Source organism: Ammospiza caudacuta, chromosome 6, assembly GCF_027887145.1.
Source record: "Ammospiza caudacuta isolate bAmmCau1 chromosome 6, bAmmCau1.pri, whole genome shotgun sequence".
In the NCBI taxonomy this organism is placed as follows: Eukaryota; Metazoa; Chordata; class Aves; order Passeriformes; family Passerellidae; genus Ammospiza; species Ammospiza caudacuta.
Window position 1 is genome coordinate 35098895 of NC_080598.1, and position 13162 is coordinate 35112056.

Genomic DNA, 13162 nt, shown 5'->3' on the forward strand with positions numbered 1-13162 from the left:
AGATGAAACTAGACTTCTTGTGAAGGAGGTATTATTATTTCTTGTCAGGGTTTCAGAATGAACGTAGGAATTCACAGTAAAAGAAATTACTTTTTTTTTTTTTTAATATACTAGAACACTTAGAGGAAAGACTCCTTGGGAGCTGATGTCTCTAAAAGTTTTGATACACTAAAAAAATTAATCTTAGCCATTTCTTATTCTTCTGATCTGAAAAAAGAGACAACATAAATGAACAGGATATTCTCCTGTGCTGCAAGGCAAAGAAGAAACCCTAATTATTAATATAATAAGTTCTTGGATTCAGGGTTTATGGGTTCTTTTGGCTGTGCCTTTCTTATAGGCTGAAGTTTTTACATTAAGAAAGCTATGATGTAAAAACTTACAAGAGACAAAGTACAGTGGTTTTTATCTTGATGCATTTAGCAATTGAGATAAATCCAGATGAGGGCACAGGCTATCTGGAGGCAGAAAGTGTTTTTTTATCCTGTGGAGATCAGACAGCTTGTTTAGAAAGCCTCTGTGGATTAGGAGGGGAGGTGACTGCTGTAATCAGATGTAACAAAAGCACCTTTCCAGGAGAAAAAAACCCCCAAGATAACCAAATGTGATTTGTTTGTTCCTAATTTAGAGAAGTACTTTGTAAAACCAAGTACTTCTACGGCTTAGTCTTTGCAATCAAATTATTTGTTTGATTTGGAGTTCAGATCCCTCTTGCTTTGAGTACACTGCCACCAGGTTATGAAAAACCCTTCAGTACTTGGACATGCACATTTTAATAGGGCAAATTCCACCTGAAACCACCTTGAAGAGAATTTGTCATGCTGGTGTGGATAAAAAGATTGTGCCTTAACCTCAGTGCTGAAAATGCTTATAATATGGCATGTCTTGTTGTAAGGACATGTGATGTTAGGAGCACTAACAGGGTCCTGTGGGCTCACTGGAGCTCTTGGTCAGCAAATCCTATACATTACAATGATTGCAAGATTAAATTTGTCACTGGAATGCTAGTAGTGAGTAAGGAAGTGGAGTTTTTAAATGCTTCCTTTTCAACAGATGCAAAATGATCTAAAGATACTTTTGAAGTTACTAGAATAAAGAATGCACAGTCCAGCAAATGAACTCTTGTTACTTTCCAAGCCTTGCCAAATGTGACATTCTTCCAAGAATTTGGGTAGCAGCTAAATACATCTTTCCTGAAGCAAAAAACCAATACATAAAAAGTGAGTGAAAGGAGGCTGGTGGTGTTTCAGTAATCAGAAAAGAGAAGGTGTCTGTCTGCTCACTGGAGGTGTTCAAACCAGCCCCTCCAGAGGTGCAGCCTCTTAGCCATGAGAGCCTGTTTGTGTGAGACCTGAACCTCCCCTGCTGAAACTGTTCAACAATCCAGAAAACAATTAAATCAAGACAAACAGCCAGAATTAGCCATCTGCTCAGGAGGATGGGGGTGGGTGGTTGGCTTGGTTTTGCCATCGCTCAGACTACTCTTGTATTTTTTTCAGGTGTCTGCCCAGCTACCCAAACACTCCTTGAGGACTGGCTAGAGCCCAGTTACCCCATCCTTCCTTGTGCTCAGCCTGTCATATGAACCACTGGGGTGGCAAATCTGTGTTCATTTTTGGTTGCCTTCTCTGGTGTTATTCGAGTTTTGATTCTTTTGCCATAACTCTTACAGACACTTTTCAGTTTTTTTAATTAAACTGTCTATGTCTGCTGTGGTATTTTGTGCAATGCCTGGTCCTGTAGGCATGTGTGAGATGAGCAGTTGCCAGGCTTGCTCCCTCAGGGAATATAGGGGAAGAATTGCCAAGTCTGTGGATTCAGGCTGGGTTTAGGACTGAGATAGGTGTAGAGCTGTGCAGGTTCACTGAGTCTCAAACAGTCCTAGGCATGTATAGAAGTAGGAGTTCAGGCACCTGAGGTCGATGATTTCAGGAAAGCATAGCTGTGCATAGGCTTTAGCTGCCCGAGGAATCAGGAAAGAGAGGCAGGGATTGAGGAGCATGTGCTGGGGCTTTGGTGTTTGCACTGGACACAAGTCCAACTGTGGGTGCTTAGGCCTTTACTGCAGCCAGCACTTCTTTGCAACTGTTCACCCTTCTTTTAATTGGAAATTATTCTCAGTTTTGTAAACCTCCCAATCAAGAACCTCCAGATGCACAACAGGATAGACACAAAGTGTTTTTTACAAGCAGCTGATATTTTAAGATAGGTTTATGAGGGCCTTATCTTCAACTTTGTGGATAGTTCTTGTTCTTTTAAAGGCTTAAAGGTTGCTGCTGAGAATGTAAAAACACAGCAGAAAATAGTCAGTGTGGTTAGAAATTAGAAAATAGTCTCAGCTACTAATTAATGTATTTTTAACTGAAAGAAATGTATATCATTATGGCACATATTGCTTGCCTGCTGGATAACTTCATACTCAAGACACTACCTGAAAGGAGCCTTCCAAGACACCACAACTTCAGAGCAGTAGCCACCAGAAAGGCTGCAGCAAAGCTGGAGACACTGTGGGATTAGCAGGATGAAGCTATTAAGAGTCAGAAGCAGGACGTACTTTTCTTTTTTACCTGTGCACACATACATTACCCAGGCATGCAGAGTCCTGTGTCAGCTCAGTCGTGGGGTTGGGGAATTCAGCCAATAGCCAGGGTCTGTGCATGAACTACAACAGCCGTGCTTGTCTGTTAGAACATTGACTTTTAAAGAATTTACTTAAATTCTTCTTTTCAAAAAAAAAAATTTGATCAATGGTTTATGCAGCATTAAAAATAGGTTTCTTCAAGTGCCTTAACACAGCTTTCAAGTCCATAAATCTTAACAGCCGTTGCACTACTCATTGGAATCAAAGTTTTGCAATTCTCTTAGTCACTGTTTGCACCGTTAAGAAAGGGAAAAAATAGCCAATGACGAATTATGAGTGCTTCTCTGTATGGACTACCCTGCTCTTTCATGAGACTGTTTTGTCCATTTAGAAATATAAAATGCCACATTGTGGTATTTTGTATTTCCATTGTAGAAAGGTGTTCTCTGTTGAGTTGAGGAATCAGAACCGCATAATTTCAGACACTTTTAGAGAACTTTGGGGCATTAGAATATAGATATTGCACTTAAATAACTGCTAGGGCTTGGGGGGGTTTTGTGTCTCTCAGAATAAAGAATTAGTTAAAAGATGTCTGAATTCAGCATCAAAGCCATATGCACCTTTGCCATATGCACCTTTTGTGATCTACCAAAATGCCCAGACCCAAAAATCACTGTCATCTGTAACGGAGATCTTCAGTGCTTCCCAGGAAAGTAACGCTGTCATATGGTGGTTAGGCTCAGAACAAAGATCTGGAGTAAAAGGAGTCAGTGTTTATGCATTTAATGCTCTCTAGCTGAATGACACTGGTTAGGGAAGGAGGGAGAGTTTGAGACTAGTAACAAGAAGCACATTACTTTTTTTCTGGGCTTCCTCCTCTGCCTCACTCAGTTTACCAAGAAATTCAGCCACTGACTCACACCACTGTTTTTCTTGAAGAATAGAGTAGGATGAAGAAACAGTAATTAAATGTAAAAGACAACCATGCATTGCATTAGGAGCTGCATTCTGTGTGTTTTGGTAACAGGCACTACAGAGGAAAATGAAAAAGAGGTGATTCAGGTCTACCTAATCTTTAAAGTCTGAAACTATTCTCAATTCCTACCATGTGTACCTCTGCCCCACATACAAATACAGACCTCATTAATAAAATGGGATTTTTTAAAGCTCTTTAAGTTCCATTTGATAATGCTACTGCCATGACACTCGTATTTAATGTTTGTTATGCTCCCATGTGTTGAACACATGGTTAGCAGCTCTCCCAACCATCAGGACTCACGTAATCTCAGCAAAGCAGTCATCATCATAAATAAAGCAAGCATGACAACTGAAACTACATGTTTGCTTCTCATGGTGAACTAGGATGGCAAACTGGAGCTCAATGCCATTCTTCACCTAACAGCAAAATGCTTGAGCATGGTAGACCTAGACCGTGAGTGTACTTGGAAAAAACATTTCATTTTCTTGTATTTGAAAATCTTGGCTTAGTTCCCAGTCTTATAGTAGTCAGCTGCATTGGTGAGTGATGGGGATCTTCATGATGGCAATTCCACATCCTTTGCCTACAATCGTTTTCAGTTTTTATTTAGTTTGCATGTAAGCAGATCACTGTCAGTGGCTGAGCCCTTCAAGGGAACTTGATCTTTGCTCATGGTTGGAATTTGCCATTGACCCTAGGCATGACAAACTGACAGATATTTTAAGGGACACAGTAACTTCTTTATTTTAAAAGTATACTTCTTGAGATAATTCCTGAATATGATTCTTTTTAAAGAGTATTGAAGGTAATTGCATGCCTTTAAACAAAAATGAATTTTTAAGTGTATGCATATGTATTCATATGGCAGTGGAGTCAACATTTTCTGTTGGGTTCTTGTTGTTGCTGTCTTCTCTTGAGGGCATATCATCACATTGACATCCTATTTGTATCAAGCATAGAAGAAATATAATTCAATCTAATTGTCAGTTCTGTTAACCTGAAATGTTGGATTCAGGTGTCTCAAAATTGGAGATAATGTCCTCTCCCTGATAGCCTTGATAGCTTCTGGCTTAGATGGAGAGGTGCCTTAAATCCTACAGATAGTGACACTTGGCTAGTAAAATAGTGAACATACTCATCTCCTTTGTGGATCGCGTGGAACTGTCCTTTCCTTGGACATCCTAAATTTTCATGGGATTGTGGTAGCATCCTCTGAATCTCTCTACCTTGCCTTTCTCTTTCCATAAATCTGGGTGTGTGACTTCAGAAAACTGAAAAGCTGTCTTTAAGGTCTCTGTCCTACAGATCCAGGCATTGTCTATTTACATTAAAAAAAAAAAGTAATTGCATAAAAATTGTATCACATTACAAGCTGAGGTGAGAACTGAGCTTACCAGCAAACAGGCCAGGAGATTCCAAGTTTGTTTTGGGTTAATGTTGTTATGGGCTTTTCAAAAAAATTTAAATGTTCAAAAATTAGTTTTTTGTACACCATGAAAATGAAAACAAAGCCTTTTCAACACTTCCACAGAGCTACTCTTTAGAGCCTGATTTGAAGGCAAGTCTCCTCTTCATCGTGAAAAAGCTGCTGTCTGCTTCCCTAACTACAGACATTTGGAAACAAAGGGGCTTGAGTGTTACTCTGTTGACAACAAAGCCAAAAACCTGAAGGACTCGGCAGTCACCTTTCTGCCTGTGCCCTTCCTCAGTTTAAGAGATAAGATGGGCTTCATCACATTTTGATAAAATAAGCTTCAGGCCAGCTTTAAATGCAGTCCTGGAAGTGACTCTCAGAACTCAGACATCAGAGAAGTAGTACCCAGCTTCTTTGGATTGCCCTGAGCTGCTGCAGAGATAGCAGCATGGTTTCAGTGCATTTGGTGAATGAAAATGTGCCAGTAACTAGAAGTATATCATGATTTCCCCTCCTTAACAATTCACTAAGCATATTTATATTACTTTCTTCTGTGGGTTAACATCATTATAGTCTTTACTAATGAGTTTATTATCAGACTGTATTGTTTTGAAAAGTGTATTGTGTGTGTGTATGCATATGCGCCCCCAGAGTAAGTTTTGTGTCACAAATCAAATATTCTCATCAGTTACACAGTGCTTGTTTTAAACTAGAGTAATGAATATTTCTTTACCAGACAAAATCAATGTTTCAGGGCAATACTTTTATTTTGTATAGCTTCCTTCTAGGACATTGTGTCTCTAATGCATTAGAGGTAATTAACACACTTGCAAATTTTAAAATACTCTAAAAGGTTTTAATTTGATGAAAATTCTAAACAATAGTACCAATATACATGCTCCTTAATTGACATGCATCATAAAGGTAAAAGGGCAATTACACCTGTGCAGCTATTTACATTCTTGTAAATATTGGTTTGGTGAACTCTGAGTGATAGTTGGTATCTTTGTTCATTTGTTCATTGATTCTGAAAGACCAGCACTGTAATTATTCTGTTTAAAAAACTACATATAGATGTTTGGACTCTAATTGGAACAGTAGGAGGGACAAGGATTTTTGCATGTCTTTTTTTTTTTTTTTTTTTAAATCAGTATGGGACTAGCCAGTACCAAAAGACAGCTCTGCCATAAAGCTGGAATTAGAGTAATGAAATTCATTATCGTGGTGCAATAGCTATATTTTATTAAAATTTCACAATAGCACTTCTGAGTCTTCCTGGTGATGCACTCAAGCTGCCTGATGAACTCAGCAGACAGCTGCTCACCACAACACACTTGACTTGCTCCAGGAGACAATTCCTGTAAGACACATTGTTTTGTGTAAAGATTTTTACTTTGTTCTTTGCTTGTATTTAAGGACAAAACCAGGTCTGAATTGTGATTTTTTGCTTTGCCTGCACTGCGCAGGTCTGTCATACACAGGAGGGCAGCTTCTCTTGGTGGCATGCAGGCAGCCTGCCCGGTATCCCTGTTCTGGCCAGTCTGCACTGCTGGATTTCACATTCCCACACAGGGTTGGAGTGACCTCGAGTGCTTCACAGAATTACATGTGGGATTATTGATACTATTAAGCAAGCAAGGCTTCTTTGCCCTTCCCTTTTCAAGCTCCCTATTTACTGTACACACTTCCTTTTATTATGCTTAAAAATGAAATAAATTAAATAAAAATGAAATAAACTGCCATCATGGTTGTTTCATTTTTGTGATTCAAATGGGTTTTACCGGAGCTATAAGGACAGAATGTAACTCAGATTGCTTCAGAAGTATCGATGGAACAGTCAAGGATGTGAAGAAACACCAATTTCTTAGGAATGGCAGTGTGGCCTCCAAATGCCTGGAAGCCTTGCAGCTCCACCAGTGGCTGGCAGCAGGGTTGGGTGGAAGGAATGACCATTTCACACACTCTGGGCCACTGGGCATCAGTAAGTTTTAATGTCAGATTTAGGCTATTATACATATAGACTCTTTGTTGGTTTTGGATCAATCTTTGTAGATTTGCAGCTTTCAATACCTGTTGAAGACTGAGCAGGAGTGCAGATACAAAGAGTAAGGTCCAGAGGCAGAGAATCCGAGTTCTGTCACAGGGACAGCTAGATTGCTCCCATCCTGTTCCAGCCACTGGAAGCCAAAGGAGCTCTGTGACTCATCGAAATTCCTCATGCCTGTGTCTTGTGTGAGTATAAACCCCACTTTATGACATACTATTCATTTTTCTCTTCAAGATTTTTTTTAAAAGGAAATATGATGAAAGGCATGATAGTCCATTCCAAAATTTTGCAATCTACCCATATTTGGCTCGAAAGGCCCAGTTCTCTACATATATAATTTATTACAAATAACTAAGAGGTGGGACAAGAAAAGCAAATGCCAACAACAGTAATACTTGAGCCATCCTGTTAACTTTAATTTTATATAGCTAGGAACCTTAATTTCTTGTTTATTTTTTTTTCTTTTTTCTAAGAGGTCATCATTATTTCCCTGTTATCTTTCTGTAGGATTGGAAAGGAAACTACTTTTTTTTTTCCTCACCATTTCCCTCATATTATTTGTAATATCAGCTGTAAACTAATGCTATTTTCCCTAATTCTAGTGCTCCATTCACATGGCTTGAAATAGTCAGGTGTGTTCTCATCTTTCAGAAAGGGAGAACTCTAGAATATAAAGTTCTTCAATCTCCTAGGGGCAAGAAGGCAATTTAAGCTTCCCAGAACAAATTCAAGAGCTATGATAGATACAAGTGGCATTAGAGTAGCATATTTTTTCAGAAGATCAACTTTAATGACCTTCATATCCTGGATTTAGATTCAGAGGTTGTTGACACAACCTTATTAACACAGACAAATGTCTCCATCTTTACTTATAATTTAACAACACTGTAATGCACAAATGCTGCAGTTACTGAGACAAAGGACAGCAGGGGAGATTAATTTTCACATAACAGTTCCACAGTTCCATTGATAAGGAGGGAAGATGTTCAAGTGTTCAGCAAAGCTGTGGGCATGGAATGATTAAAACTAACAGAAAAATATTTCAGTAAATACAGTTAAAAAGCAGTTCTTTAATTCTTAAATTTGCACAGCAATAACAGACAAACGAGCCTCTGAAATATTTTGGAAAATGTCACTTTGCAAACCTTGTAGATTGCTTAAATGTTTATTAAAATGGACCAAAAGCCAAAATTCCCTGCGTAAAATAAATACTTTGTCTTTGCTAAGTAACAATATTTGTGAACAAAACATAAAACTATAATTTTCATGTGTCAAACACAGTAACATTTAAGATTAAATGTTGGAGTCAGACTTGGCATTTTTTTTCATCTTCCTATTTACAAGTTTCTCATTAAGACCATTTACCTCACATTAGCTATCAAAAATGACTAACATTTTTAAAGTTTGCTCCATGACTAAAATAAAAACAACAGAAATATCCTTTTACCATAACTTAACAAAAAGCAGAACCATACTTTTATCATCTAGGAGAACATGCTGTTATAAATACAGCTGTTTTTAATCTACAATTATATAAATAATAAGCATGCTGCCATTCACAAGGATTTTAATAGTTGATTATATATAAGCAATATAATGATCTAGAGGAGGATGGCATGAGTTTTTATCTTTCATTTTTATTGTACTTATTTAGGACTTTTGTCTTCATCTGAGAATTGTGGAACAGACTTCTTTGCTACAACATTATCCAGTCGCTGTCCTTGCAGATAGGGGTTCACACTCTGAAAAAGTTTAAAATTATTTAAACTTATTAGAAACAGAGAAACAGATAAAAGGTAACTAGGATTAGTGAACATATTTATGAATATGTAGTGAACAGATATTTACAGATGTGGGGAAAATTGCTTTGCCAGGGATTAGATCTAAAAGTCAACCAATGTTTTGTTTCTATTTTTTTTTTCTTTTTTCTGCAATAATTTAATTCAATGCACTGAAAGGAATACAAGTGAAGGGGGCCTTTCAGGAATATAGAACAATCTCAATTAAACACTGCCTTTTTGCTCCACTCCTCCTTTCCTCAGCTCAGCAGAGAAGCACCAGCAGCTCTAACTCCCTAATTCTTGAGGCAGGACAGAACTTGTTGGAGAAGTACAGGTAAGCTTTAGCTTGAATCACCAGCCCCTGATGGCCATTGTGCTGGGATACAAATTAGAGACCACAATTCCAGTCTGACCAAAGCCTCTTGCTCAGCCTGTCTCCTCTCCAGGAAACCCCTCCTCGCTTCCTCTCTTGATGCTGAGATAAAAAGCTGCTGGCAAAGAAGCAGAGCCAAACAAGGTTCTGGCATGGAAAATGGCTCTCGTAGCACTGCCAGAAGAAGGGAATGCTGGAAAGAAGATTCCTGGAGAGGGCTGAACTTCACTTTGCACCATGCAAGCAGCACAATGTGAGGCTGAAGATGAACAGATCCTGTCTCAAAACCGCTTGGATATCGTAGATGGAGTAACATAGAAATGCTTGAATTTTATCTATACCAATGGAGTAAAATGTATTCGCTGTATTTGCAAAGTGACGAGCAGTTCAGTGCAGCTTCAGTATAAAGTATCATTTACACCTGCTTTCTGGTTTGTTACAGTGTCAGTGTAAGCAAAATTCAAGTGTATATTGTCTTCTTCACACAGATACAGGGAAAAATTCTAGCATGAAGGCTTTCTGATGCTAATAAAAACTGTTTGCCTAAGGACAGACTTCAGAGGAATGAAAATTTTACAGTATCTCCTGATTTTTGTCAGGCTGACTGTGTGTCACAGGAATTACTTTTCTTGAGACATTTCTGTGCTTCTTTCACCAAAACTTAGGAATTAAAAAAAAAAAAAAAAGCATTCATAATGGGCATGAAATACTTATTTTCAGCTATCTGAAGTACTTGTCAAATCTCTGGAAAACATGGGGTTTGTCTATCTTCAATTTAGGCCCTTAGGTTTCTCCAGATTTGTGGATGCTATCATTAATACTTAGTCATAGCACAGAGCAGCACTTTTGCTTTACTTCTGTTAGGTTTGGGTGTTTTGCCTGCTGCAAGTGAAAACAGAAAAATATTAAGAACCAGAAATGAATGTGGAAAAATCTTTGAAAATAAACTAACTCCAATGCTTTAAATTGTTAGAAATAAGACATATGTAAATGATTTGTTTGTGTTTGTTTAAAGAAGTTCTGTTTAATGTTAATTTAGTGAAATTCAACCATTGCATAAACTTCTAAGAATTATCTGAAGATTCCTAGGAAGATTAATTGGTTTTTTTTTTTTTTTTTTTGGAATGGTACTTGCTTGCTACTTTTTGAAATAAAGTTGAAGAGAATGAGACTACATAAAATTTTGAATCCTTCTTCACCAACAAAAGAAAACACAAAATATAATGCAAAATACTTTGGCTGATTTGACTAAAATATGTTTAATCCCATGCAGCTGTGCAGAATTGAAAGTAAGGCAAGCTCCCGAGCACCTTTGTAGACAGCTCTGAGCCCACAGCAAATCAGTGATCACAGAAATGGTCCTGACACTTCTGGACAGGGCTGACTGCAAGCACAGGCACTTAAAAAAGGGGAGAGCTGCTGGTTAAAATTAGACGTCAGTGCAAACCTCCTTGTCTTGCAGTGGAAGTGCTGCAGGGAGACGAGCACAGCAGCACGCGGTGAACGCAAGCCTTTGCTGCAGACACCGCTGTGTGCATGCACGCTGGCACGTGTGCCTGCAGAGGCACGCAGAAATACAGGAATATACACACGTGCTCAGAAGATGTGGTTTTCTACACTCCAGTGGTGCCTCTGTGACTGTTTCACTACAGCCCTGGATAGACACAGCAGGGTCACTACACACACTGTTACACAGGACTTGTTTTAACCTCAGATGGGCACATTCAAAATCAATTTGTTGCCAGATCCCAAAACTGTGTCTGTGCAGAAAGGCAGGGAGGAGTGGCAGGGAGCACAAAAGGCAGGAAGGGAATTCTTCTTGGTTTCTAGAAAAACACACTCTCCTGCTGATAGTTCTAGGTTACTCTTCTGCTGATAAAGTGGAGATTCTGAATTGTTCATTAAATCATTAGTAATTATTACAGTATTACCCTAAAAATAATTTAAATTATATTGATTCTATTAAATTCTAATGAATTTAGTATTAAGTGACATGTAGGTGCTAGGAAAATCAGTCTTGATTATTTCATAAATCTGTAAAGCAATTCACCTTCAAAACTCTGGGCTACCCCTGGCCATGTAGCTGCCAAGTGTCTCCAGCTAGTGCTTCTTTTGTATCAAATTAAGTCAGCTCACAGAAAGAAAATGTTCTTGTTTTCTTTTTTTTCCCCTCATGTATATGTTGCATGAATTCTACTTTAACATGCTGTTCTAGCTATTAATAAATATTCTACTGAATTATTTCCAGAGTAAATTCTACTTAAAAATTAAAGTCAGGTGACTACCTTTTTTTTACTTTTCAACTAACAAACTCAAAAATCAAATGTAAGCGTGAAGCAAGTACTAAGCTCAGGTCAGCTTTAATAGATGATTATATATAAGCAATATAATGATCTAGAGGCGGATGGCATGAGTTTTTATCTTTCATTTTTATTGTACTTATTTAGGACTTTTGTCTTCATCTGAAAATTGTGGAATAGACTTCTTTGCAGATCATTAACTTATGGTTGAAGTACCAGCTGCCAGTGATGTCTGAATCAGGAAAAAAATCAACTCATCTTCTCCCTTTCTAGCAGAGACTTAAAATTTGAGTTATTAAATAAATAAATCATCTTTGCTTATGCTTGTTATTTTAAACTATATTTACTTCATTTACAATATAAACTGTGCTGTCATATTTTGAAAAGCTACTTTCTGGCAGAGAGCTAGACCTTTTCTTTTTGTAAAAATAATACACAGCAGCAAAGCTGAAGATGCCGACTCTTACTGAAAGTGGTTTTTTTTTAATTAAAGAAAGGCTGCACTACCAAAAAAGAGAGAGTATGAGGCAGACTGTGCAGAATCTCTCTGTGTGGGTTGCCTTCCTTGTTACAGGAGCAGAACAGTGAGAACCTTTTCATCTTTGTCTTTCAAGCAAGGGACACAGACATGGGAGTTTCATCTGGGGTAGATCAGATAAAGAACCACCTCTAGTGTTATTTACACCCAAAAATATATTCACACACACAGATAGTGGTAATTAAATTTACTAATATTTTTAGTGGGAATTTTCAAATTCTGAGATTATTTTAGAGATCTTGAAATAATTTTAAATGGTTTTAAGCAAATAGGATCTGTTTTAAAAGACAGACAATACAAGGTTTTATAATGTTCTACACTTGAGTGTATCTTCTGAAAGCAAGAGTCTGTTTTGAGAAATAAGGCTTGTGCCCAGTGCACAGTCCTTAGCTGGCTATAGCAGTTTATCACAGAGAGTTCCTGACACATAATCTAAAGTATAATACAAATGCATTAGACTACCTCTTCATTTCAGCAATATGGTTTTAATTTTTATTAGGTCTCTAGATTATATAGGGGCTATGAAATATTCAGATAGTTACCCTCTTTCTTCTTTTTGGACCACCATTGATTTTCTCAAAGAGTAAATTCTTGTTCTGAAAAGGAAAAAAAAAACCAACACAGCCATCAAATCCATTACACTCTTCTTTTAAAATACTACTTCTGCTATGAAATACTATCAAGTCTAGAGGAGTGTGTAGTTTTATGGGAGAAATAAACCACAAATAAATATCTGTGTATTCCTACTAAGATTCACAGTTCGTCAGGAGCAGTCACAGCCTTACCAACAATTTAAAAGCCAGTAATTTTCCACTATGTTATGCCCTGTGTTCAGGCAATAAGGGTTTCAAGTATGTGCAGAACAGTCTGGATGTTCCCTATCGTGTGATACATGGTAAATTTTTTTTTTTTTTTTTTTTTAAGAAAACGCAGAAGGAAAAAGAAAAAATAAGAATGTGAGGGAGAAGAAGCAGGAGTGCTGCCTCTGGTATATCTTTATATACATTTGAGGTGACACAAGAACAGGAGCAAAAAAATTTGCTTTACAAGGGATTTTCTAATTCCTTTTAAAAACAGAAATAGGCGTCATTCCTACTGTTTTGTTGTCTTTGCTTATTCCCTTCCAGATATCAACACTTCCTAGTGCAA

General features: G+C 37.6%; 1 protein-coding gene across 1 annotated transcript in view; it reads right to left on the reverse strand.

The window, feature by feature from the left end:
- Positions 1-6062: 6062 nt before the first annotated feature.
- LOC131558923 (neuroendocrine protein 7B2-like) overlaps positions 6063-13162 on the reverse strand; it is a 41284-nt gene continuing 34184 nt past the window's right edge. The window contains exons 5-6 of the mRNA XM_058807039.1: positions 12556-12609; positions 6063-8763 (exon numbers count right to left, since the gene is read on the reverse strand). Of these exons, the coding sequence (XP_058663022.1) occupies positions 8668-8763; positions 12556-12609 (150 nt within the window). The 3' untranslated portion in view covers positions 6063-8667. The remainder of the gene's footprint in view (positions 8764-12555; positions 12610-13162) is intronic.